Here is a 26,940-nt window from a genome sequence, read left to right on the forward strand (position 1 = left end):
AAGGATTTTCATTCGGATGCAGGTAATACAGATTCGACGAATTTGTGGAAAAATCGGTGAAGCTCTGGTTAGCCATGAAAACCGAGATTGGAAGGTATTAAGATTCTGCAAAAAAAAACAGAAATACAGTGGATTGAAGATGGAAGGAGAAGAACAATGGCTATCAGAGCTGGTGAAGCTCTGATACCATATCAACATTCATATGAAACAGTGCAGTGGAAAAGAAAATTGCAATAGTGTTCATATGGAGAAAATGAAAAACCAGAAACATTCAAGAAGAAGAAGAAGAAGATAACAGAAATGAAGAAGAAGAAGATAACAAAAAGTTGTTATTGGAAAACTAACTGTTTAAAACAGAATGTGATTGGCTATATATATTACATTATCCACATTGTAAGAATAAAAAAGGAAAAGCCATTAAATATATTTACATGTGATAGGCTAAATATCAGCTAACAATTATCAATTTTATCAAATACATTACTACTAAATTTGTATGTGCTTTAATATAAGTGTTTGTTTATTTCTTAACTCACCAATAACATCTTTGAATTTTTTTTAATGTTGTTAAAAACTTAAAATGATATGATAAATTATCATTTATAAATTTTCTTATTAAAAATTAGGATAAATAGGTATGAATATAAATACTTAAGTATTCATAGGGTACATGTACGGATATAAACATTGGTGTCCATGTGAGTGTGAATTCGGGTATGAGCATTTTTTTGAGTTGTGAGTATAGGGATTTTCATCCATATATAACCTACTTATCTCATCCGTACAAAAATAAACTTAATTATATAAATATATGTTGATCTTCTAAAAATTAATAATGAAAAATGAATTTGGATGATGTTATGTGTAAAATGAGTTTTCCGACTTTGTGGCGGAAATGGATTTTAGAATGCATTTCTACGACAACTGTTTATGTTCTTGTTAATGGTAGCCCAACTGATGAGTTTAAGTTAGAAAGAGGTTTTCGACAAGGTGATCCTTTTTCCCTTTTCTCTTCTGATAACAATTGAAGGGTTACATGTTTTGATGAATTATTTAGTGGTAAAAGGTTTGTATACATGTTATGGAGTAGGGGCGCAAAATGTTGCTTTTGTTTCTTATTTATAATTTGTTGATGATACTCTATTGGCGGGGGTTAAAAGTTGGGCTAATGTTCGAGTTTTAAAGGCGGTGTTGATTCCTTTTGAAGCTATATCGGGTTTTAAAGTTAACTTTCATAAAAGTATGTTGTTTATGGTCAACATATATGAATCTTGGATGCATGAGGTAGCACTGGTTATGAACTCTAACCATGGTCGCTCACCATTTTGTATTTAGGGATGGATATTAGTGGTGATTCTAGAAATCCTAATATTTGGTATCCGCTGATTGACCGTTCCAAAAGAAGGTTGTCGGGGTGGAAGAGTCACTTTCTCTCTATCTGGGGTCGCCTGCTTCTCATTAAGTTTGTCTTGTCGTCCACTTTGGTCTACTTTTTTTCCTTCTTCAAGGCGCCCTCGAATATTATATCTTCTCTTTAATCTATTTTTTAATGCATTTTTTTACGGGGGGGGGGGGGGGGGGGGGGGGGGGGGGGGGGGGGGGTGAGGAAGTGAGAAAAATTTCTTGGATTAAATGGGATACTATTTGTTTGAAAAAAGAAAATGGAGGTTTAGGGGTTAGGAGGTTGAAGGAGTTTAACTTAGCCTTACTTGATAAATGGTGTTAAAGGATTCTAATGAGTCAGGAAGTCTTTGGTATAGGGTATTGTGTGCTCGGTATGGTGAGGAATGATACAATCATGTTTTGGGGGAAGTGGTGGATCTGCTTTGAAAAACATAAGGAAGGGTGTCAATTTGGTTGATGAAGGGTGGTTGCTCGATTAGATTGATCGGAAGATAGGAGATGGGATTTCTACTCTATTTTGGAAAGATTATTAGCTTGATGGTATTTCTTTGAAAGCAAGATTTAGTAGGTTGTTTGATTTAGAGGAGAATAAGATGGCTTGAGTCGCATAAATGAACGAGTTGGGGTGAGGGGAGAACGGTAAGGCATGGAAGTGGCATATGAGGTTACTTGCGTGTGAGGAGGAGTTAGTGGAAGAGTGTATTGAGCGGTTAATCTCTGATGTTTTGCAGGTGGACATAGAATATCGTTGGGTTTGGAATTTACATTCCTCGTCTTGCTAAGCGGTCAACAGTGCTCATAAAAATTTGTCTGAAGTTATCGACAATAATAATCAAGTTAACTTTCAAATTTTATGGTTGAAGACTCTGTCGCTTAAGGTATCTATTTTTGTCTGGTGGTTGTTTCTGAATTGTATTCCAACGAAGGATAATTTGGCTAGGTGGCAGATTCTTGCTACGAACAATTAAAGATGTTTGGCGAATTATGACGTGGATGAAGACAAATATCATTTGTTTGTAAAATGTGATTTTTTGGTAGACTGTGACCTATTATATTTAATTGGCTAGGATTCTCAACGACATTTCAAGAAAAGTTATTAAATAATCTCTTAGAGTTTGGTGGGCTAGGTAATTTTTTGAAAAATATTTGGTTGCTTCTTAACATTGTTTGTCTCTCTATGATTTGGATTATTTGAAAAGAAGAAAATATTTGTATTCTTTAGAATTAAGCGGAACACTTGCAGACATTTTCTGAAAGAGTAAAGCTTTTAACTAAATCTTTTAACTTACTTATTTATTATTATAATTATCAACTGTGTGGTTAAAATCAAAATATATTATTTTTTTATTATAATTATCAATTCGTGAAACTAAATCTTTTAACTTACTTATTTTCTGTTATATATATATATTATATATATATAATATATATATATATATATATATATATATATATATATATATATATATATATATATATATCTCGCTTTGTGATATTTTTTTTATGTTGTAATTTTAAATTCTTGAACATGCATTGGTAGTTAATACTTTTTTTTTACCTATTAAAAAGTAAATGATAAAAAATGTCATCTATATTCTTGAAATTCTTTGCCTAATTTAATTAATCAATATTTTCTTTATTACCTTTATTTGTTAAGCTTCGATTTAAAAAGTTCAATCGTTATTTAATATAAGATTGCTTTCGAAATCAAATGTTAAAATAATAGTTTATCTTTTCTAGAATTAGTACTACGACTAATGCACATGTGTATGTTGTTCCGGCGGTTTGTGTTTCCACGTGAAATTTTGGTCAAACAAGGGGCAACTTATTTTGACAACTATTCTAATGTTTTCTTCTCGTATACTATATAATAATCAAAACAAATCTCACTTATATTACGAGTAACTGCATATCTTCTTGATCTGTGCAATAATTTATTTACTTATTTTTAATAAAACTGCGAATCAATATTTATTTAATAAATTTTTTAAATCAATAAAGCAATTTCGAGACAGATTCTCTTGAGACACGCGTCCTCGTTTCCCTTCACAATTTACTTTACATTTTTATTCTACTGCTTTTGTATCATTTTTTTAACTGATACAACAATTGCAACGTTTGCCGAGTTTTTGCTCCAAATATCCCATATGTGAAAAAAATTTCCTGATATGCCCTGTTTTGAAAAAAAATTCTCAGATTGCCCCCTTTTTCTCTTGGGCCTCGTCACTTGAAGTGACGAGGGGGTGCTGGACGAAATTATGGCTCAAGGGCTCGGCATATGGATTGACGAGGGATTGAACGAAATTTTATGGCCTCATGGACTCGTCACTTGAAGTGACGAGCTGCTAAAGGAAATTCTTTTTTTTGTTTTTTTTTAAATAGTATATTAAATTGTAATTATGTAAATATATAATTTTTTAAATATTAATTCTATATTTAATTAATATAATTGATTTAATTAAAAATAATAAAAATTGATTTATAAAAAATATTTAAAATAAATAATAAATAATTTATAATAAATAGTAAATAGTAAATAATAATTATTATTATTATAATAATTAATTTGTGATATTGTTATTTTGAAATATTATTAATAAAAATGAATATTTTTAGAATATTAATAATAGAAATAGTTGGTGTTTTATATATTAATAATAAATTGTTATTTTTCCCTCCATAATGTAAATCTTTTTTTGGGAATGATATTTTTCCCGCCAAAAAGTTTTTGTATTTTATTGTCTCGGCCAATGATTTGCCGAGTATTCACTTATTAATTTTGTATAAGTAGCAGAACTGGTAGAAATGAAAACTCACACCACCAAATCCTTTCTTTAGTTCATAATGTCTGTTTGTGGTCTTGTATTTTATGGACACGGTGAAAAAATGAGTGTTTGCCTTGATCCGCAATGGAATTTCAGAACACTGATTTCTGCCATCCACACTGGCTTCCGACAGTTGGGCGGGCGTCGTATGAAGGTGAGGAAAGTAGAGTATCGTTGTCCATACATAACGTTGACTGATGCAAGCCCCGATGGTACGTACATGTATTACCTGGATCGTATAGAAAATGATGAAGATGTCCAATGTATGTTTTCGGCACATAGTGGTGAAGTTAATAGAGGAGTTGAAGGTCCACTTGTGTTGGTTGTTGTTGTTGATTAGTTTTTTAATTACCAGTTGTGTTGATTGTTGTTGTTGTTTAGTTAATGTGGTCGTACTTTGTAACCAGAAGCCTTTGATTATCAAATGTATTTCATAAATGTTTGTTCCCAAAAGACATTAGAAATACAAAATGGTTTATATATATTATGTGCATAGTAGTTAATAAATAAATAAATAAATAAACATAGTCATCTGAACGGATATTTAAAACAACAAGATAATCATCTGGAAGGTCGTTGGGATGATCCTGCAACATTAGGACATTTCCTACGCATGTGTCCTATTTCGCGACAAATTCCACACCTTCTCTTCTCCTTCTCAACGTCGTCCATCTCGGTTCTAATCCTGGTGCTATTTGGGCGCCCTTTCTTCCTCCTTCTCATAGAGTCGTCGTGGCAAAGAGTATATCCTTCATATTATGGCCAATTCTCCTCATGGGGAAGTCCTAGGAAACTCTCCTGATAGACCTTGAAGACGTTACGGATTTTGAAGACGTCTGGAATGTGAATGGAATAGTCCTGGCGTATGCTCGAACATGCTGCGATTACATGAGAGCAAGGTAAGTGAAATGCCTGAAATTTCCCACAGTCACAGTGTTGTTTCCTTAGATCAACGCTGAACGTTCCGGTTGGTCGACCGTCGTTATGATTAATCTTCTCTTGGACCATGAAATAAAATCTCTCTCGGTCGAACTGCATGACGTTATGCGTGTTAGCTTTGATGACTTCCTCAGCCATCCCCTTGTTGCAGTTATCAGTGAAAACCTGCCCAGAGGCTAACATTTTTGTCCACTGATGGCCTCTTCTACCAAATAGTGATCCTAAACGATAGTACGTAGATTTGACCAACGCAGTCATTGGAAGGTTCCGGGTTTCTTTCAACACGGCGTTCATTGCTTCTGCTAGGTTAGTTGTCATGTGACCCCAGCGTTGCCCTCCGTCAAATGCCCTTGCCCACTTCTCGCGAGGGATGTTGTCTATCCATGATAAAGCGTGGTTGTTTGTTCTTCGGATTTCCCCCCGGTAGTAGTTAAACGTTGCCTCTGTTAATGCATAACCCATGTTAACAACCATTTTCCGCAGATCCTTGTCTTTAATCTCCCGCATGAAGTTTTGCGCGATATGTCTGATGCAATAGACGTGTGATGAAGGAGGAAACTGCCATCCATTTTCCGGGTTGTTGTATGCACTCTTTATTGATTCATGCCTGTCTGATATTAGGCATAGGTTTGCTTGGGGGGTAACATGCATTCTCAAATTCTTAAGAAAGAAACTCCAGGCTTCCTTTGTTTCACTTTCAACCAATGCGAACGCTATCGGAAATATGTTTCCGTTCCCATCCTGTGCCACAGCCATCAGCAGAGTCCCTCTGTACTTGCCATACAACCAAGTTCCATCAACCTGCACAATTGGTTTACAATACGCGAAGCCACGTATACATGGTCTAAACGCCCAAAACAGACGATGAAATATCCTTTGGTCACCCAAGTATGAACCATCATTTGAAATCACAGGTAGGGTTTGTAATTCTATAATGGTACCTGGAAGATATGTTTTCATTACCAGTATCCACTGCGGAAGATCGTTGTAAGATGTCTCCCAATTTCCATAGAGCGACTCAATCGCCTTACACTTTGCAATCCATGCCTTTTTGTATGATATGATATACCGGTATTTCTCAACAACATGAGCAATGATAACCTTCACCTTAAGAGAAGCGTCCCGATTTACAAGCTCCATTATGCTCTTGCTAATCATCTCTGAACTGAGTTTTGTATGGTCTTGTGACATGGAAGTTGTTGTGCACATATGAGGCCCACTAGACTTACCAACTCTCCACCTTGAGTTGCCCTTGCGCAAAGAGACCCTGCATTTGAAATTGCATGTTGCATTTCTACATTTGATGACAAAACGTACACTGTCAGATTTAACCACAGAGAAATCTAGACTACGTTTTATATGCCATTGTTGCAACGCCAGAAGACACTCTTCCTTATCTTCATACTTTATGCCCTCCTCAATTTCGTCAGAGTTGTGAGTTGGTATGAAACTGCCGAAAACGGAGCTTGGTTCGGCATCATCCAAACTTATATTTTGCATGTGCGCAGGTGGATTGTACAAACTAATTGCCATCGTCATCGCTAACACCGAAAAGATCTTCAAATCGAACCTCCTCAACTTAGTTTGTACTAATATTAGACACACCGGCTGTTGCACTAAGAGTGCAACCAATTAGTTTGTACAATCCACCTGCGCACATGCAAAATATAAGTTTGGATGATGCCGAACCAAGCTCCGTTTTCGGCAGTTTCATACCAACTCACAACTCTGACGAAATTGAGGAGGGCATAGAGTATGAAGATAAGGAAGAGTGTCTTCTGGCGTTGCAACAATGACATATAAAACGTAGTCTAGATTTCTCTGTGGTTAAATCTGATAGTGTATGTTTTGTCATCAAATGTAGAAATGCAACATGCAATTTCAAATGCAGGGTCTCTTTGCGCAAGGGCAACTCAAGGTGGAGAGTTGGTAAGTCTAGTGGGCCTCATATGTGCACAACAACTTCCATGTCACAAGACCATACAAAACTCAGTTCAGACATGATTAGCAAGAGCATAATGGAGCTTGTAAATCGGGACGCTTCTCTTAAGGTGAAGGTTATCATTGCTCATGTTGTTGAGAAATACCGGTATATCATATCATACAAAAAGGCATGGATTGCAAAGTGTAAGGCGATTGAGTCGCTCTATGGAAATTGGGAGACATCTTACAATGATCTTCCGCAGTGGATACTGGTAATGAAAACATATCTTACAGGTACCATTATAGAATTACAAACCCTACCTGTGATTTCAAATGATGGTTCATACTTGGGTGACCAAAGGATATTTCATCGTCCATTTTGGGCGTTTAGACCATGTATACGTGGCTTCGCGTATTGTAAACCAATTGTGCAGGTTGATGGAACTTGGTTGTATGGCAAGTACAGAGGGACTCTGCTGATGGCTGTGGCACATGATGGGAACGGAAACATATTTCTGATAGCGTTCGCATTGGTTGAAAGTGAAACAAAGGAAGCCTGGAGTTTCTTTCTTAAGAATTTGAGAATGCATGTTACCCCCCAACCAAACCTATGCCTAATATCAGACAGACATGAATCAATAAAGAGTGCATACAACAACCCGGAAAATGGATGGCAGTTTCCTCCTTCATCACACGTCTATTGCATCAGACATATCGCGCAAAACTTCATGCGGGAGATTAAAGACAAGGATCTGCGGAAAATGGTTGTTAACATGGGTTATGCATTAACAGAGGCAACGTTTAACTACTACCGGGGGGAAATCCGAAGAACAAACAACGACGCTTTATCATGGATAGACAACATCCCTCGCGAGAAGTGGGCAAGGGCATTTGACGGAGGGCAACGCTGGGGTCACATGACAACTAACCTAGCAGAAGCAATGAACGCCGTGTTGAAAGAAACCCGGAACCTTCCAATCACTGCGTTGGTCAAATCTACGTACTATCGTTTAGGATCACTATTTGGTAGAAGAGGCCATCAGTGGACAAAAATGTTAGCCTCTGGGCAGGTTTTCACTGATAACTGCAACAAGGGGATGGCTGAGGAAGTCATCAAAGCTAACACGCATAACGTCATGCAGTTCGACCGAGAGAGATTTTATTTCATGGTCCAAGAGAAGATTAATCATAACGACGGTCGACCAACCGGAACGTTCAGCGTTGATCTAAGGAAACAACACTGTGACTGTGGGAAATTTCAGGCATTTCACTTACCTTGCTCTCATGTAATCGCAGCATGTTCGAGCATACGCCAGGACTATTCCATTCACATTCCAGACGTCTTCAAAATTCGTAACGTCTTCAAGGTCTATCAGGAGAGTTTCCTAGGACTTCCCCATGAGGAGAATTGGCCATAATATGAAGGATATACTCTTTGCCACGACGACTCTATGAGAAGGAGGAAGAAAGGGCGCCCAAATAGCACCAGGATTAGAACCGAGATGGACGACGTTGAGAAGGAGAAGAGAAGGTGTGGAATTTGTCGCGAAATAGGACACATGCGTAGGAAATGTCCTAATGTTGCAGGATCATCCCAACGACCTTCCAGATGATTATCTTGTTGTTTTAAATATCCGTTCAGATGACTATGTTTATTTATTTATTTATTTATTTATTTATTAACTACTATGCACATAATATATATAAACCATTTTGTATTTCTAATGTCTTTTGGGAACAAACATTTATGAAATACATTTGATAATCAAAGGCTTCTGGTTACAAAGTACGACCACATTAACTAAACAACAACAACAATCAACACAACTGGTAATTAAAAAACTAATCAACAACAACAACCAACACAAGTGGACCTTCAACTCCTCTATTAACTTCACCACTATGTGCCGAAAACATACATTGGACATCTTCATCATTTTCTATACGATCCAGGTAATACATGTACGTACCATCGGGACTTGCATCAGTCAACGTTATGTATGGACAACAATACTCTACTTTCCTCACCTTCATACGACGTCCGCCCAACTGTCGGAAGCCAGTGTGGATGGCAGAAATCAGTGTTCTGAAATTCCATTGCGGATCAAGGCAAACACTCATTTTTTCACCGTGTCCATAAAATACAAGACCACAAACAGACATTATGAACTAAAGAAAGGATTTGGTGGTGTGAGTTACATTTCTACAAGTTCTGCTACTTATACACAAATTAATAAATGAATACTCGGCAAATCATTGGCCGAGACAGTAAAAACACAAAAACTTTTTGGCGGGAAAAATATCACTCCCAAAAAAAGATTGACATTTTGGAGGAAAAAATAACAGTTTTATTATTAATATATAAAACACCAACTATTTCTATTATTAATATTCTAAAAATTATTCATTTTTATTAATAATATTTCAAAATAATAATATCACAAATTATTTTTACTATTTACTATTTATTATAAATTATTTATTATTTATTTTAAATATTTTTTTATAAACAAATTATTATTATTTTTAATTAAATCAATTATATTAATTAAATATAGAATTAATATTTAAAAAACAATTTTATTAATTATTATTAGTATTTAATATTTAAAAAAGAATTATATTAACAATTATTAGTATTTAATAGATTTAGTATTCAATTTACACTTCCTATTAATTAATTATTATTAATATTAATTAAATACTATTTAAAATAAAAACAAAAAAAAACTGAAACCTGCATCTACTCGTCACTTGAAGTGACGAGCCATTGAGGTAAAAAAATTTCGTCCACGCCCTCGTCATTCCATTTGCCAAGCCCATGAGGCAATATATCTTTCAGCACCCCCTCGTCAGATCAAGTGACGAGGCCCAACTACAAAAGGGGGTAGATTGGGATTTTTTTTTCCAAAAGGGGGTATATTGGAATTAAATTTCGAAAAATGGGGCATTTCAAGCAAAAACTCTCTAAGTGCCTCTATAAAATCATCATAGAGGAACATGGTTTTCTAGAACTTGTAAAGCTAAAATAAAATAAAAAATCAGGTTACTACAAACAAAATCAATATGACATGTTGTATTTGAGAAATTTTAGCATATTCGTCGGATTAAAAAAACACCATATAGAATTGAATTCTCATATATTTATTGAATTCAAAGTTTCACCTTACCCAATTGACAAAGACAATGAAGAACAACGTTATACGAAACAGTATTCCAACAAACATCTGATTCAATAAATTCTTCAAACAACTTAATTGCAATCACAAAACAAAAAAGTCCATGATTCCAAATCTAAAATAGATTGATTTTTTTTCAAACAAAGAAAATCCTAAAATCCAAAAAGAGTAAACCTATCACTGAATCACCAGGTAACATTGAAAACGAAAATGAAATTAGATATAACTCTGAGATTTGAAAACGAAAACATTAGATCCATGTCTCACAAAATCAGTGCACAACTAGTCTCACGAAAACGTTGGACTCCACTCATTTGGACTCATCAAACTTGAGCAGATTGAGATGATTGTTGGAAAGTCAACAAAATTAAATTTTAGAAAAGAGAGGAAAAAGTTTGAGAGATGGTGGCTAGCGTTTGAGGAAGAGAGAAGAAATTGCTTCATAAGTTATACATTTTAATTACTTTTATTTTTAAATTTTAAATTTCAAATCAATATAAAACAAAATAACTCTGTATCATCTAATGTAGAACCAATTGGACTGGCCTGCCACGCATGACTAATATAACTAATAGAATGGCATTTAAGGAACTTAAATAAAGAATTAAAGTGAAACCTTAAACAAAATTAAATAAATAAAGAATGTATTAAACCTATATTAATAAAACTTGTCAACAAATATTAAATTATATATTTAAATTTATTTATTTTATTTCGTACCATATTTAAAACAAATAGATTAATGCTATAAATGAAATATCGGATAAATATTATTTTTTAAAATAATAGACAAAACTGACATAATAAAGAAAAAAATTAATTAAGTTAAACAACTTAGGTGAAAGTTATAGATAAAAATTATTGAATTTGAATAAGTCACGTTTATTTTATCAAATATTCTAGTAATTGGAACTTAGTCTATAAAAATGAATAAATAAAATAGTGTGTGTTTAAATTTACGCATCAAATTCTGATATCTTTGTATAATCATTACCTAATAGTATAATTTAACAAACATCTATGCATTTTATCTATTTATTATTAAGATGTAAAATTTTGAGAATTAATTTATTAAAAAATGAGAAATTAGAAAAATCAATATAAACTCATAAATGATACATAGATCAAATTTGAATTTAAAGTTTAGTAATATTATATCTAATTGTATAAAAAACAAAATAGTATTATCTCTACATTTGACTTTCCTAAGCAAAATTTAAATGGCCCTATTCCTCGATTATTTATTGTGCTGCCAACTTCTTGATGTGATGCCAAATTCGGCTACTCTTTGACAGCGCATCACCAAAGTGGATTAGTACTTGATATTCCGTTATTTCTTTCTTTTGAAAATGAACACGATATCCATTCTTAAACTTGATTAATGGTCAAGATTCTTAAAAAAGTATATATAGACGACTCAAAGTACACGTATCAAAAACTTAAATGTATTATCAACTTTACTTTTTATTTCAAATTAAGGCATTGCAATTACTAGGAAAATATTGCACCACTTTGTAATAGATATATTATAAAGATGACAATTGGCATAGTTTCTCGAGATATTATGAATTCTCGTGCTTAAGTAGGTATAAATTTGGATATCAGAATTTTTTTAATACGTCCAGTGCAATCCGATCATTTAAAAAAATCCTCGAAAAATCCTCGAATCCATACTCTTTTACACGTTAAAGTTAACATCTGAGTAAATGTTATATATATATACATATAGAATTTAATTGATATACACTGACAGTGTAAAGAGTTTTTACATCATCAGTTAATCATAACCACTAATTTATTTAAAAGATTTGACTTTTATTTTAAATATTTAAAAAGTAATACAGACGGATGATTGTGATGAATTGACAATGTAAAACTTTTTACACTGACAGTGTATAATAATTAATCTCATATATATATATATATAATAATATATATATTATATATATATATATATATAATATATATATATATATAATATATATATATTATATAATATATATATAATATATATATAAAAAGTATTTATATGTATATCAGTACACGCATCTTTATTATAAATAAATAAATAAATTCTAAATATCATATTTTTTAAAATATAAAAATAAAAAATAAAAAATTTAATATTAAAATAAACGAATATTTATATTAAATACATAATGGTTTAACATATATTTTTATATAATAATATATATTAAAATATATAAATTAAAATTAAAATACATAAACATATATTAGATACTCATATTGTTCAAAACAAATTCAAGAATAAAAATACACATTACAAGTAATTGGATGACTTGTATCTTCAATCGCTTCCGCTCATGAAAACCTTCCGCTATCCGAATTCCTTGACCTCTGTAATCCTTGCTCATTTGACAATAATGTGTTCGCCTCGTTCCAAGATCCCCCCTTTTTCTATTGTAGAAACTCTCCTAATATAGTGAAGATCCCTTGGCAGAAGGTGGAAATCTCCAAAACCCTACAGCTTATGCCTAGTGAAAAAAGCCCGAAAACTGGAAAATTAGCGTTTTGGGCTGACACTGGCCGTGTCAGGCTGACACTAGCAGTGTCAGTCTAACACGGACCGTGTCAACTGACACGGGCGGCCGTGTCAGACCACTATCTTGGGCATTACTTCTTCTTTCTTGGCCTTCCTCCTGACACGGCCCGTGTCAGGCCTCCTGAACTGTGAAGTCTTCTTTTTTCGACCGCCATAACTTTCCACTTTCTCGCATTGAGTCCGTTGGATCTTCTCCGTGGACCTGAAGGGTATAAACCCGAAAACCACAGTGTAAAATCACAAAAACACAAAATAAAACTGACAATTAATAACATTGCTTAAATAGCTTACGAGAATGGGAATTAACTTTAAAGGTACCATAATGCGTACACAGTGTCTCAACATCCTTGGTTTCTTATAGGATAAGCAACCTAAACATAGTGAAAATGGTGACCGATCAGCCGCCTTAGATGTTGATGAGTATTATAGGGTTTCCCATTGTACTAGTGCTAAAGCTATGTGGGACTCATTGCAAATTACCCATTAGGGAACCAATGATGTCAAACTATCTAGAATCAACACTTTAACTCAAGAATGTGACATTTTTCATATGGAGGATGGTGAAACCACTGCCGATATGCAAAAAGCGATTTTCTCATCTAATCAATCGGTTAAGTGCTCTTGGTAGAACTATTCCTAATTATGTTGCTACTAATACAATCTTAAGATGTCTTAACAAGGATTGGCTACCAAAGCTCACCGCGATTAAGGAAGCCAATGATCTAAGAACATTGGACATGACAACATTGTTTGGTAAGCTTCAAGAGTATGACCAAGAGCACATGAACCTTGAGAAACATGAGAAGAGTCAAAAGAAGGAAAAGAAGGCGAAATCTAAGGACACCGAAAGGAAGTCTATCGCTTTAAAGACTTCAAGATATAAGTCATCCACCAATGATGCGTGTGAGAGTGAATCAAGTGATGACGATAAAGATTTGAATAAATACATAGGGCTTTTCATAAAGAGGTATAACTGATACCTTAGAAAGAATGAAGTCCAACATTCGGATAAAAATCTTATCAACTATAGAAGACAATCAAAATTCCCGATTCAAGAGGAAGGTAAGACAACTAAGTCAAAAGGATCATGCTTTGATTGTGGAAAGGTTGGTCATTATAAGCCGGATTGTCCCTTGTTGAAGAAAGACAAAGGAAAAGACAAACGTCACAATAAATCTAGTAAAACTAGAAGAGCATACATTGCATGGGAGAGCGATAGTGAGTCCTCAAGCGATAATAACTCAAGTGATGAAGAAGAAAATGCCAATCTTTATCTTACAACTTGTGATACGATGAACTGACTTTGTGTTTTTGCTTTGAAAAGCTATGTTGCGGATAGCAAGAGTCGCCACCGACTTTTCTTTTATCCAATAAGGAAAGGCGGAAAAGAACAGGAAAGACCTTGATTAGATTTTGAGTTCGGGAGGTACATTATACAAAGGGAAGGTGTTAGCACCCTTTGTATCCATGGTTATCCATGGGCTCTTAATTGCTTAACTCACTTATGTTTTCCTTGTTTGAGAAAGTGTTTGAGAAATGTGGTGTGTTTAGAAAATATTTTGAAAGGAGAGTTTAACTTTGTAATGATTCTTATACGAATGTATACAAAGTGTTTATCTCGTTTGATTTTGAAAGATGTTTAGAAAAATATAACTCGGCGATGCTTCTGGTGCGAATGTATACCAAGTGGTGATTTTCTAAAAGATGTTTTGAAAAGTGTGAGGTGTGAAAAGTATTTTAAGCTGTGAGCAAGCATTTAAAAGTTATACCTAACCAAGGTCTTTATAGGTATTTCCTATCCTTAGGAGGGTAAAACTGTCCTTACTATTGAGAAGTAAGTAGTCTTATCCTTTGGATGTAAAGGGACATCGTGGGGTCGTCGATTGGTCATTGAAGGCAACATTTGTAAGGATACCTTAGCATTCGAAGGGGACGATCATCATTTAATCGTAGGCTACAACGAAGGGTCATCGAGGGACAAAGTCATATATTCGAAGGCAACGTTCGAGGGACAAGGTCATATATTCGAAGGCAACGTTCGAGGGACTATGATTTATCTTGTAGGGACATTGACCTTTTGATCGAAGGGACTATGACTTATCTGTTTAGGGATGATGATGATTTAATCGAAAGGGTCTTTGCTAAGGGTATCCCCACATTCGCGGGACATGACCGTAATATCGTAAGGCAACAAAGAGAGGGTTACCCTAGAGGTGCAAGTGTGGAAATGATTGGATTCGGATATATTATCTTGAATTAATTTATCTAAGTTCGATTATTTATCTTTCCATGCAATCTTGTTAGCATACATGCAGATAGTTATATTCACAGTATGGAAAAATTAAAGTGCGAAAAATAAGACTACGCTATTACATGGCTTCGGGATGGGGGTACATAATTTAAAAGGGGATATAAAATATCTAAACCTTAATTAACGAGTACAAAATTAAAAGGGCATACAAAATAATAAAACCTAATTAAACTAAAAACAAAGAAATAAAAAAAAACTAAATAAACTAAATTTAAGAATGAATTAAGAATGTTTTTAGTGTATAATAATAGAAACTTTTTTTTTATGAATTTATGGGAAAACTTAGACTAAATTGATAGAAATTTTAAAAGAAAAGAAAAAAAAATATAATTAGATTTTTATTATTCAAAATAGCCCGTTTTAATTAATTAAGTGATATATGAAAATTTAATTAATAAACTAGATTAAATTATATCCTAGTTTAAATAAATAATATAATATATTAATTAGAAAATTAATTAATGAGTTTTATTTTAATAATAGAAAAATAGTGGTGAATTAATTATAGTGAAAAGGGAGTAAACATAGTAAAAACACTGAAAATACGTTGCAGTGAGGGGGGAGCTACCAACAAGCCATGTTGGTCCATTCGTTATTTATTCGCCTTCATTAAAATATATATTAATTCTACATGGATTTTTCCATTTTGACACAACACCACCATGCATGTTACAACTTTCTCTCTTACGGCAAGCTACTTTATTTTTTCTCATGTTGTTTCTTTCATGTGAGTATAACAAACCTGTAACTTCATCTTATATCAAACCACACACATAAAATAAAATCATATGTAATCATCATGCAATAATAAAAATAGTCATGCACAAATCAAGAAGCTTATATTATTTTACTCATGTATTAGTTCTCTTTACTGCAAGTGATAATGATAAAACAAACCTTACACATACATGTTAAAGACAACCAAGGATTTATAGTATCACCATTATATCATCATCATTATTGTTATGTAATAACAGCATGTGAAATAAACATAATCATGCTAGAAACAACACTCATATAATAATAATTAAATGGCAGATATAATTCTTTAATCATGCAAACAGAATTTCTCCAACATGCTATGACATATCAAGAACATATGCATACTTGAATAAAGCAATATCAACATCCACCAAACCATGAATACATCATCTCAATATATATATTAAACCAATATTATTCATGCATGAATTAAAGAGTATTGCAAGGTAATCATGCTGGATGCAAATTCCCTAATGAACACTTATTGGGGATTTGATTCTTCTGGCTTGCTCAATGTATGTGTGTTGTTCTTATTCAGGCTATGAGTGCTTTATGGTTGCTTCTCTTTTCCCTGCCCGTGAATCTTCTTGCTTCTGCCTTGCCTTGTGTATCTTCTTCTGCTGTATCTCTCCTCTTTTCCGTCTCCTCCCCTTGCTGCAGCCATATGAAGTATTTATAATGGTGTGGATTAGGGTTTAACCTTACTAAATATTTGGATCCCTTCCTGTACTTTAGGGTTTAACCTTGCTAAATATTTGGATCCCTTCCTATACTTTAGGGTTTAACCTTGCTAAATATTTGGATCCCTTCCTATACTTTAGGAGAGTTAGGGTTTAACCTTGCTAAATATTTATTAAATACAAATATTATTATAATAATGAATAATTTAAATGACTTTTAACAAATAAAATTAATTTAAATTTTAGTTACATAATTGAATTAAAATTTAAACCTATTTCTATTTTTACTTTCATCATTAAAAAAAATCAAAATTATTCTTACTTATATCAACCAAAATTATTTTACAATTTATGGGCTTTTAAAAAATGTTACTCTTATAAATAAATTTTATTAAGTAAAAAATATGAATTACTAAATAAATACTATTTATAAATAATGAATAAATGGAACATGAGTCACTAAATTATAAAAAATAGTTATTATAATTTAATGAGCTTTAACAAATAAAATTAATTTAAAATTTTAATTATACAATTAAAATTCAAATCTATTTTTATTTATCATTAAATTAAAACTATTTTATTTATATATATATAATTTATTTATATCATACAGATAACCAAAATTATTATTATTTTTTATATCTGTATCACATAATAAATAAATTAAAATTTATAATTTATATGAGAATGTATGCTAATGAATGAATGCAAATGTGAAATGAATGCCATGCATGAATCAATTTATCATAAAAATTAACAGGCAAGTTTTGGGGTATGACAGCTGCCCCTGTTCAATATTCTTAAACCGAGAGAATTAGAATGGTATGTACGCCATTCGTGATCTGGAGGTGGAAGATTATTGAACACTTAGAATGCCCCAAAAATTTGCACTTGTTAATTAAAAGATAGTCTTGATGGAGATGGGCTTAAAGATGTCATCCAGAAAGTTTGATGATGAGAGCTTCAGAGTGCGTCTTACATTAGACCATATCTGAAGACATGGGTGTCACACTGGGTCGTACGCTAGACCGTATAATGAGTCATCCATTAGGTGATATTAGGGTGAGCTGAACCTGATGAGATAAGGATCATGGTCATACGCTACACCGTATCTGAGTAGCAGAGTGAGCCGTCCGTTAGGCTGTATCTGGAGAAATAAAGACCAGAATAGATCGTACGCTAGATCGTATCTGAGTAGTAGAATGAGCCGTCCGTTAGGCTGTATCTGGCGATAAAAAGTAGTCGTACGCCAGACTATATTTCAGAATGTACCATACGTTAGGTAGTATCTGATGAGAAGAGCCAGACTGGGTCGTACACTAGACCGTATCTGAGTTGCAGAATGAGTCGTCCATTAGGCTGTATCTGAGGATAAAAGATCAAAATGGATCATACGCTAGATCGTATCTGAGTAGCAGAATGAGCCGTCCATTAGGTTGTATCTGATGATAAAAGGGGTAGTCATACGCTAGCCTACATTTCAGAATGTACCGTACGCTAGGTAGTATCTGAGGGGATGAATATCCAAATGGGTCGTACGCTAGACCGTATTGGAACAGTTGAAGGAACCATACGTTAGGCTAAATCAGAATGAGCCGTACGTTAGGCTATATCTGATAATATTTGTATATGTTGTATTTGCAATAAATGTCTGGGATGGGCTTAAAGATGTCATCATTAGGAGGATATCAGAATGCTTGTCAGAATGAATATTCATATGGATTATATCTGAAAGATGTATCTGAATCTTGAATGTAATCGATAAAGATATCCGTTTGAATGAATCTTTATTTTGACTGTATCAGGAGGATAATTAACTTTGAAAAAAAAAGAGTTAGCCTCATGCCATGTCATGATGCATGAGATATTTTATGCGCTTGAAAATAAATGCGAACATTGCATGCATGTATATGCTGTGAAATGACGCATGAATGAATTATGCGTCTGAAAATTTTTTCCATGGGAAAATAAATCCCGATATTCTGGTTTGGAGATATTTGTATTGATGACCCTTTCTTAGCTGGGGATATTTGATTTCTGTCTGATGGTAGAAATATTCAACAGAACCTGACTGGGGATAAAAGAGATGACCAGTCTGTCTAGTAGTGCCAATTTCTTCTGGGAATAACTGGTTTTGCTGGGGAATAGGATTTGCAACCGAATTTGTTAGAACGCATGGTTAAACCTTATCCTTGATCCTAAAGTCTTTTAGTAATTGCTATTTCTATTTTATGCATGTATTTTCGGTAAACATCAATCATATTCAAATGCATATATTAATTCGAATTAAATCAATGGACGTTTATGCAAACAAAACGGAGAAAGTAAAACAAAAGTATCTTTTTGGAAATAAAATTGTATTGATTTTGAAAGAGGGCCTATAAGCAAGCAATTTTAATACAAGGAGACAGAAATCCTAGTAAGAGGAAATTGTCAAGAAAGCAAAGAAAAAACAACTATGAAAAAAAAGTCATATTGATTTTAATTCTACTACTGCTATTATGTCCTCAAGCATCTCATCTCTTGTTGACGGATAGAAGTGATTGGCTTGTTCAGCCTCTTCGACTTTGGTGAAGCTGACCGAGAACGGGACATAGTCATACGCTTTAATCCCTAATTTTTGCCTGGACCGCCTTTTCAGGTTTTCAGTCCACCAGGATACCCTTTTTTGCCCAAGCCGCCTTTTCAGGTTTTCGACTTGCCGGGTGTACATTTTTATATGTTTATCCCTAATTTTTGCCCGAACCCTTTTGGTTCGCCGGGATGCCCTTACTTTTGCCTAGATATGTCGACCTAACGGTTCTCTTTTATGCGTAGTATTTTTTAACTATGTCCGCGTTCACGGGATGCGGGAAATCTTCGCCATCCATTGTAGCGAGCATCATGGCTCCACCAGAGAATACCTTCTTAACTACAAATGGCCCTTCGTATGTGGGAGTCCATTTGCCTCTAGGATCACTTTGTGGTAGAATGATACGCTTTATCACCAAGTCGCCAATTTGATACACCTGTCTCTTGATTTTTTTTATTAAATGCCTGGGTCATGCGCTTTTGATATATCTGCCCATGACAAACAGCCGCAAGTCTCTTTTCATCAATCAAATTTATCTGATCGAGTCGAGTCTGAATCCATTCATCTTCATCTAAGCCTGCATCTTTCATAATTCTTAGAGAGGGAATCTGAACTTCCACTGGTAAAACGGCTTCCATTCTGTAGACTAAAGAGAAAGGAGTCGCCCCTGTCGAAGTGCGTACTGAAGTGCGATAACCATGAAGAGCAAATGGTAACATCTCATGCCAGTCTTTGTATGTTATTGTCATCTTTTGTATAATCTTCTTAATATTCTTATTAGCAGCTTCTACGGCGCCATTCATCTTTGGCCGGTACGGAGAAGAGTTATGGTGTTTTATTTTGAACTACGTGCAGAGTTCAGTAATCATTTTGTTGTTCAAATTAGTACCATTATCAGTGATAACTCTTTCAGGGATGCCATACCGACAAATAAGACTATTCTTGATGAACCGTGCCACCACATTCTTGGTGACAGAAGCAAATGAGGTTGCCTCTACCCACTTCGTAAAGTAATCAATAGCAACAAGAATGAAACAATGTCCATTAGAAGCAGTAGGTTTAATCTCTCCAATCATATCAATGCCCCACATTGCAAAGGGCCAAGGGGCTGTCAACACGTTCAATGGAGCAGGAGGTACATGTACTTTGTCCACATAGATCTGGCACTTGTGACAAATTCTGGAGTGATGGTGGCAATCAGCTTCCATGGTAGACCAATAATACCCTGATCTCAGAATCTTCTTGGCCATCGTATGTCCACTAGAATGAGTCCCAAAAATACCGTCATGCATGTCTTCCATAATCTTTTATGCTTCCTTTTTATCCACACAGCGAAGCAGAGTCGAATCATGATTACGTTTGTATAATACTCTATTACTCAAAAAGAATTTAGCGGAGAACTTCCTCAAAAAATTTCTGTCATTGATGGATGCCCCTTCAGGGTATTCCTGAGTTTCTAAATATCTTTTTACTTCGTGGAACCAAGGTTTCTCTTCTACTTCATCAGCATTAAGTTCATAACAATATGTTGGTTCATCTAATCGTTCAATGGTGATCATGGGAGCTCCATTGTCCCATCTGACTCTGAACATAGATGACATGGTAGCCAATGCATCTGCCAACTGATTTCTCTTCTCGTGGAATATGTTCGAATGTAATCTCTTCAAAGTATGGGATTAATGTCAACACCCGCTCTCGATAAGGGATGAGATTCGGATGTTTAGTGTCCCATTCTCCTTTGATCTGACTGATTACTAAGGCTGAGTCTCCGTACACACCCAAAAACTTGATTCTCAGGTCTATAGCAGCTCTGAGTCCCAAAATACATGCTTCATACTCAGCCATATTATTGGTACAATCAAAACATAGTCTAGCAGTGAAAGGCGTATGGCAACCCTTGGGAGAAATAATTACAACACCAACACCATTGCCCAATGCATTAGAAGATCCATAAAAAACCATAGTCCATCGGGATCCCAGTTCGGGTCCTTCATCCGGTCCAGGTTCTTCATAATCAGTAACAAGCATAACATCCTCATCAGGGAACTCAAAATTCATAGATTGGTAATCATCAACTGCTTGATGAGCCAAATGATCAGCTAACACGCTTCCTTTGATTGCTTTCTGGGTAGTATACTGGATATCATACTCTGTTAAAATCATCTGCCATCTTGCTATTCTTCCGGAGAGAGCAGGTTTCTCAAATATATATTTGATAGGATCCATCTTAGAAATCAATAAAGTGGTATGATTCAACATATAATGTCTTAGTCGGCGAGCAACCCAAGCCAAAGCACAGCAAGTTTTCTCAAGCAGTGAGTATCTTGTTTCACAGTCGGTAAACTTTTTGCTAAGGTAGTATATTGCATGCTCTTTTCGACCAGACTCGTCATGTAGCCCCAGCACACACCCCATTGAATTTTCTAACACGGTCAAATACATGATTAGAGGTCTTCCTTCAACCGGTGGCATCAGAATTGGAGGTTCTTGGAGATACTTCTTGATTTTGTCAAAAGCTTATTGACATTCATCATTCCATACGATCTCTTGATTTTTCCTCAGTAATTTGAAGATGGGTTTGCAAGTAGCAGTCAAATGGGAGATAAATCGGGCAATGTAATTCAAGCGTCCCAAGAAACCTCTGACTTCTTTATCTGTACGGGGAACTGGCATTTCTTGAATAGCTCTCACCTTAGCCGGGTCAACCTCAATTCCTTTACCACTGACAATAAAGCCCAGGAGTTTACCGGATCTTACTCCAAAGGTGCATTTGTTCGGGTTCAATCTCAACTTGTTATTCTTCAACCTCTCGAACAGTTTGTATAAATGATCGAGATGTTCTTCTTCAGTATGAGATCTGGCTATCATGTCATCCACATATACCTCTATTTCATGATGGATCATATCATGGAAAAAAACCACCATAGCACGCTGGTATGTTGCCCCTGCATTCTTTAAACCGAATGGCATTACTTTGTAACAGAAAGTGCCCCATTGCGTCACAAACGTAGTTTTCTCCATGTCTTCAGGTGCCATCTTAATCTGGCTATAACCCGAGAATCCATCCATGAATGAGAATACCTTGTGTTGAACGGTGTTATCTACCAGAACATCAATGTGCGGAAGTGGAAAGTCATCTTTGGGACTTGCTTTATTCAAATCTCTGTAATCTACACACATTCGCACCTTACCATCCTTCTTTGGCACTGGTACCACATTAGCAACCCATTGAGGATAAGAAGTAACAACTAGAAAACCTGCATTAAATTGTTTCATAACCTCGGCTTTGATTTTCTCAGACATTTCAGGACGCATGTGACGAACCTTTTGCTTAACAGGATGACAATCTTCCTTCATCGGCAAATGATGTACTACTATATCAGTATCCAGTCCTGGCATGTCTTCATAAGACCAAGCAAAAATCTCTACATAGTCATGTAACATCTGAATCAATCTTTCTTTGACACTGTTTTCCAAGCCTGCTCCTATTTTGACTTCTTTCTTGTCTACTTCAGTACCCAGATTTACAATTTCAATTGATTCCTCATGCGGCTGTATAGTCTTTTCTTCTTGCAGTAACAGTCTGGCAAGCTCTCCAGGCACTTCACAATCTTCCTCACTTCCATCCTCGGCTTGGTAGATCGGATTTTTAAAGCCATAATTAACAGTAGCAGAATTATTATCAACAGGATCCAGAGTGGATATGGATCTGCAATTTGTTACATGAGTGTGTGTAAGAAAACATAACTTATTTGAAAGATGACAGGAAAGATAAAGAGCGCAATATTTGAATGCAAAAAGTCCATTGATTTATTGAATGTGAATATGCTTATGAAAATGACAAAACCCTTAACAAATTAGCTATTGTGCCCCGGGCATAGACACAATGCTTTAAGAAGTTCAATTGTTCATAATAAAAATTACAAAATTTGAAACACTAAAATAAGCAATAATAATTACTCCTGACTAAAGGAAATCGGGATAGTGTCTTCAGCCTTCCAATTATTGAGTCCGTCACCAATTGTTGGGAAAATCCAGCTATCCAAGTCGCAATCGCTATCAGCATCTTTAACAGCATTAATCTGATCTTTGACTATCTTTTTAGAGCTAAACCCCAGGCCAAATTTATCAGACTTGTACGGTACATCGATCAGTTGACCCCAGCCAGTACGACCACCATCTTCAACCACGGCTTGAGCATCTTTCAGAGAAATCATAGCAGGAGGAGCACGAATAACCTTGGGCACACGGGAAGTTGGCTTAAGGACAGGACTGGTCGGAGGAACTACTTCAAATGACTAAGAAGGAGTCTCAAAGAATTCACCATCCATCTCGACGTATCTGAAGGTATGCACACTACTGACAATATACTCTTCTTCTCCACACACAGTGACAATCTTGCCCTCAATTGGATACCTCAGCTTTTGATGGAGAGTCGAAGCTACAACACTTGCCCCATGGATCCAAGGGCGTCCCAGCAAGCAGGAATAGGCAGGACGAATGTTCATTATGTAACAAGTAGTGTTGAAGGCTTGAGGTCCTATCTTGATAGGGAGAACCACTTCACCATGGACAACACTCTTCGCACCATCGTAAGCACGCACCACAACGTCACTAGGTTTCAGTTCAATGCTTTTACAGTCAAGCTTATCGAGCATAGCTTTCGGTAGCACATTCAAAGAAGAGCCATTGTCGATCAACACATGAGACAAGGTGATCCCCTTACACTCAATGGAGATATGCAGAGCTTTATTGTGATTCTTTCCTGCTGGTGTCAGGTCAGCATCAGAAAAGCCTATGCCATTATCAACAGCCAAGTTAGCAACATAATTTTCTAACTGATCGACAGATGTCTCCTGAGGTACATGAGCGGTCTTCAAGAATTTTATCAACGCATTGGCATGAGATTCAGAAGATAACAACAAGGATAACATCGAAATTTTAGACGGAGTATGCCCCAGCTGTTCTACCACATCAAAATCACTCTTACGGATGATTTTCAGCATTTCTTCCATTTCCTGCTTGGCAACATCTTCGGTAGTAACTACGACTGGTGTCTTTGACTGAGAAGGATTGATTACTGGTCATTTTCCTCGAGTTTCAGGGGCGGGAGGTGAGATTTCTGGAGAGAAGATCCTTCCACTTCGAGTAATTTTACTAGTCCCAACAATGTCAACGTCATTAGGATTAGCAGAATTATCATCTTGCTTTATGCCGTGGATGTAAACATCACCTCCATAATTCCACGGAATGGCTTTGCTTGAGGAATACGGTACTGGGCCAGGTGCAGTAATAATTAGGGGAGCTACCTTGGGCTCAGCAGTAATCTTCATAGGCACTCTAGTAGCGATAATCTTCACTGGAACTTTGGACCTAGCAATCACAGATATTTCTTCAATAGGGTTTTCCACCTTAGGAATCTTTTCAAAGAGAATTGTACGATCATCCATCAGCCGTTGAATACCATTGCTCAACTTCAAGCAATCATTGGGTCGGAGTATACAGAGATCGCAATTTTCAGCACAACCTGGAAATAAACCAGCTTGCAATAAATTCTTCTTGATGATCAGGAGAGGAGATGCTAAGTCAGCTACATTAGTAATGTGAGAATTGTCATCCACAGCATTAACAGTCTTGTCATGATTAGGCATAGGACCGGTGATGACATTAGGAGTCTCCGGAGGATCAAATTCAATTTCTCCAGCGTCGATCATATCCTGAATCTTATTCTTCAACAACCAACAATCGTTTGTATCATGCCCAGGGCTATCGGAGTGATATGCACACCTGGAATTAGGATTATAATGAGGAGAAGTAGTGTTGGGATTTGCAGGAGGATCTCTGAGGGTAATTAAATTTGCTTTTAGCATACCATGCAGTGCTTGTGCTAAAGTCATATTGATCTTGGTAAACTGCCTTCTTGGCCTGTCTTGTCTGTGTTGGAAGTTTTGAGATAGCGGTGCCGCAATCGTAACTGCTCCAACAGTATGGTCACAATTTTTCTTGTTATGACCCCTTTGAACGTACACAACATTTGATTCATTCTTCCCTTGATAGGACTTTTTGGTGCTTGCAGAGGTAGTCGTCTGTATCTTTCCACTTCGAATACCGCTTTCAACACGTTCACCCGTCAATATAAGTTCAGTGAAACCCGATGAGGAACTTCCCAACAGATGGCTGTAGAATGGGCCAGTCAATGTACCCATGAACATGTCCACTAATTCTCGATCAGTCATAGGGGGTTTGACTCTGCCAGCCAAGTCTCTCCATTTTTGAGCATATTCTTTGAAGCTTTCTTCAAAGCCCATAGTCATATTCTGCAGTTGTAGCCGAGTAGGCGCTAATTCAGAATTATACTGGTAGTGCTTGTAGAAAGTTGTCGCTAAATCAGTCCAGGTGCGGACGTTAGAGCTCTCGAGCTGATAATACCACTCTAACTGTGTGCCAGACAGACTCTCTTGGAAGAAATGGATCCATAGCTTCCTATCAGTGGTATACGGCTGGATCTTTCTCACATAAGCTCTCAGATGCATCTGAGGACAAGACGCACCATCATACTTAGTGAAAGCGGGGACCTTGAATTTGCGAAGAATGACCACATCAGAGACCAGACCTAAGCTTTCAAAATCCAGACCGGGCGCCTTCTGGCCCTCCATAGCTAGCATACGTTCTTCCAGCAACTTATACTTATCATCTTTCGGAGAGTACTGTTCATTTTCATAATTTTCATAGTCGTCCTCGGGGTTGAAGGGATCAACATTCTCATCTTCCGAATCATTTTCTATCTCATCTTCTTTATCCTTTGGAATTCCAATCTTGACTCCTAGAGCCTGTCCTTCAAGCCTTCTTCCCGGGTTAATGTAACTCACAGATTTCTTGTCTTTCTTCTTCTCGAGCAATAGAGTCTTCAGTTCCTCCCGCCCCTTGGATAAGTTCAAGATCATCTCCTGGAATTGAGCATTCTGAGCCTGAAGATCCTTGACAGTTTGTTCGAGGGCCATTTTTCTGTTTGAGAGGAAGACCGTGAGAACATTGATCCTTTAGAGTACCTGTTATGCAATGTTATGTTATGCTATGCAATGTATGAAATGTTTTCAAGGACTTTTGGAATTTAACTTTGCGTAAACCACCAAAAAGGGGAACTTTTATTAATAATTTCTTTAATCAATGTTCATTACAAGAAAAAATGAAAGCTCAAGTCTCCCAGGGTCGGCTTCTTTTTGGGCGGAGATATGCATTGAGACTTCATTCCTCATTAAGCTGGCTGGTGAGCTCTAATACTTTCTTCCTTTCATCACAGAACTGAGCTTCAAAAGTATCCCTTTCCTCTCTCAACTGGATCCAAGATTTCTTCAATTCTTCAACATTGGTAGGCATATCTGGATAAGGAATTATCTGAGGGGTACCTCCTTCAACTTTTGGATCAACAATCAGAGGTCTGATTGTAAGATATGGCATGATAAGCTCACGAGCTCTGGCGCGTACCCATCTGAGATAAGGTTCCATAGGAATAGAGTTTTTCTGCCCTAAAGTACTTCTTTTCACCATGCCCCAAGCTCGTACAAACCTTTGACGGAGACCTTGAGAATCGTTGTCATAGTCAAACACAGTGCCTTGGATAATTATTTCATGTGGACCATCTCTTCGAGCATAACCAAACTGACATAGGGCTAAAGCAGGATTATAAGTAATACCTCCTCTTATCCCCAGGAGTGGTACGTTAGAGAATTCTCCACAACGGTCAATGATGATAACATTTTCTTTGGGTTGGGGACACCA

At 35.7% G+C, this 26,940-nt stretch overlaps 3 protein-coding genes across 3 annotated transcripts in view; 2 read left to right on the forward strand and 1 right to left on the reverse strand.

Moving 5' to 3' along the window:
* Positions 1-4,985: 4,985 nt before the first annotated feature.
* LOC127095582 (uncharacterized) lies at positions 4,986-6,707 on the reverse strand. Its single transcript, XM_051034252.1, has one exon. The coding sequence runs from the start codon at positions 6,705-6,707 to the stop codon at positions 4,986-4,988; it is 1,722 nt and encodes a 573-aa protein (XP_050890209.1).
* Positions 6,708-7,186: 479 nt separating this feature from the next.
* Positions 7,187-8,509, forward strand: LOC127095583 (uncharacterized). Its single transcript, XM_051034253.1, has one exon. The coding sequence runs from the start codon at positions 7,187-7,189 to the stop codon at positions 8,507-8,509; it is 1,323 nt and encodes a 440-aa protein (XP_050890210.1).
* A 5,061-nt stretch (positions 8,510-13,570) lies between these two features.
* LOC127095584 (uncharacterized) overlaps positions 13,571-26,940 on the forward strand; it is a 28,032-nt gene continuing 14,662 nt past the window's right edge. Inside the window, exon 1 of the mRNA XM_051034255.1 lies at positions 13,571-13,800. Within this exon, the coding sequence (XP_050890212.1) occupies positions 13,571-13,800 (230 nt within the window). The remainder of the gene's footprint in view (positions 13,801-26,940) is intronic.

This window comes from Lathyrus oleraceus, chromosome 6 (assembly GCF_024323335.1).
Source record: "Lathyrus oleraceus cultivar Zhongwan6 chromosome 6, CAAS_Psat_ZW6_1.0, whole genome shotgun sequence".
Classification (NCBI taxonomy): Eukaryota; Viridiplantae; Streptophyta; class Magnoliopsida; order Fabales; family Fabaceae; genus Lathyrus; species Lathyrus oleraceus.